The sequence below is a fragment of the Centrocercus urophasianus genome, unplaced genomic scaffold (genome assembly GCF_019232065.1).
Source record: "Centrocercus urophasianus isolate 14NV4802_14NV808 unplaced genomic scaffold, USGS_Curo_1.0 seq_18, whole genome shotgun sequence".
Taxonomy (NCBI): Eukaryota; Metazoa; Chordata; class Aves; order Galliformes; family Phasianidae; genus Centrocercus; species Centrocercus urophasianus.
The window spans coordinates 417,925-418,530 of NW_024884733.1; the positions used below are offsets into that span (position 1 = coordinate 417,925).

Sequence of the window (606 nt, forward strand, 5' to 3'; positions counted from 1 at the left end):
CCTGAAGCCACTGAGGCGCCAACTACTCCAAAAGAAGAAGAGACAACACCTGAAGCCACTGAGGCAACAACTGCTCCAAAAGATGAAGACACAACCCCTGAACCCACTGATGCACTAACAACACCCAAAGCTGAAGAGACAATCCCTGAAGCCACTGAGGCACCAACAACCACCAAAGACGAAGACACAACCCCTGATGCCACTGAGGCCCCAACAACTCCGAAAGATGAAGAGACAACGCCCGAACTTACGGAAGCACCAACTCCAAAAGATGAAGAGACAGCCCCAGAAGCCACTGAGGCACCAACAACTCCAAAAGAAGAAGAGACAACCCCTGAAGCCACTGAGGCGCCAACTACTCCAAAAGATGAAGACACAACCCCTGAAGCCACTGAGGCGCCAACTACTCCAAAAGATGAAGACACAACACCTGAAGCCACTGAGGCACCAACAACTCCAAAAGATGAAGAGACAACCGCAGATGCCACTGAGGCACCAACAACTCCAAAAGAAGAAGAGACAACACCTGAAGCCACTGAGGCACCAACAACACCCAAACCTGAAGACACAACCCCAGAAGACACTGAGGCACCAACAACACCCAAA

General features: G+C 51.0%; 1 protein-coding gene across 1 annotated transcript in view; it reads left to right on the forward strand.

Moving 5' to 3' along the window:
• Positions 1-606, forward strand: part of PRG4 (proteoglycan 4) — a 17,602-nt gene that overhangs the window by 9,988 nt on the left and 7,008 nt on the right. The window contains 1 exon segment of the mRNA XM_042819404.1: positions 1-606. This exon segment is cut by the window's left edge and continues 11 nt beyond it; it is cut by the window's right edge and continues 2,578 nt beyond it. Coding sequence (XP_042675338.1) covers positions 1-606 — 606 coding nt within the window.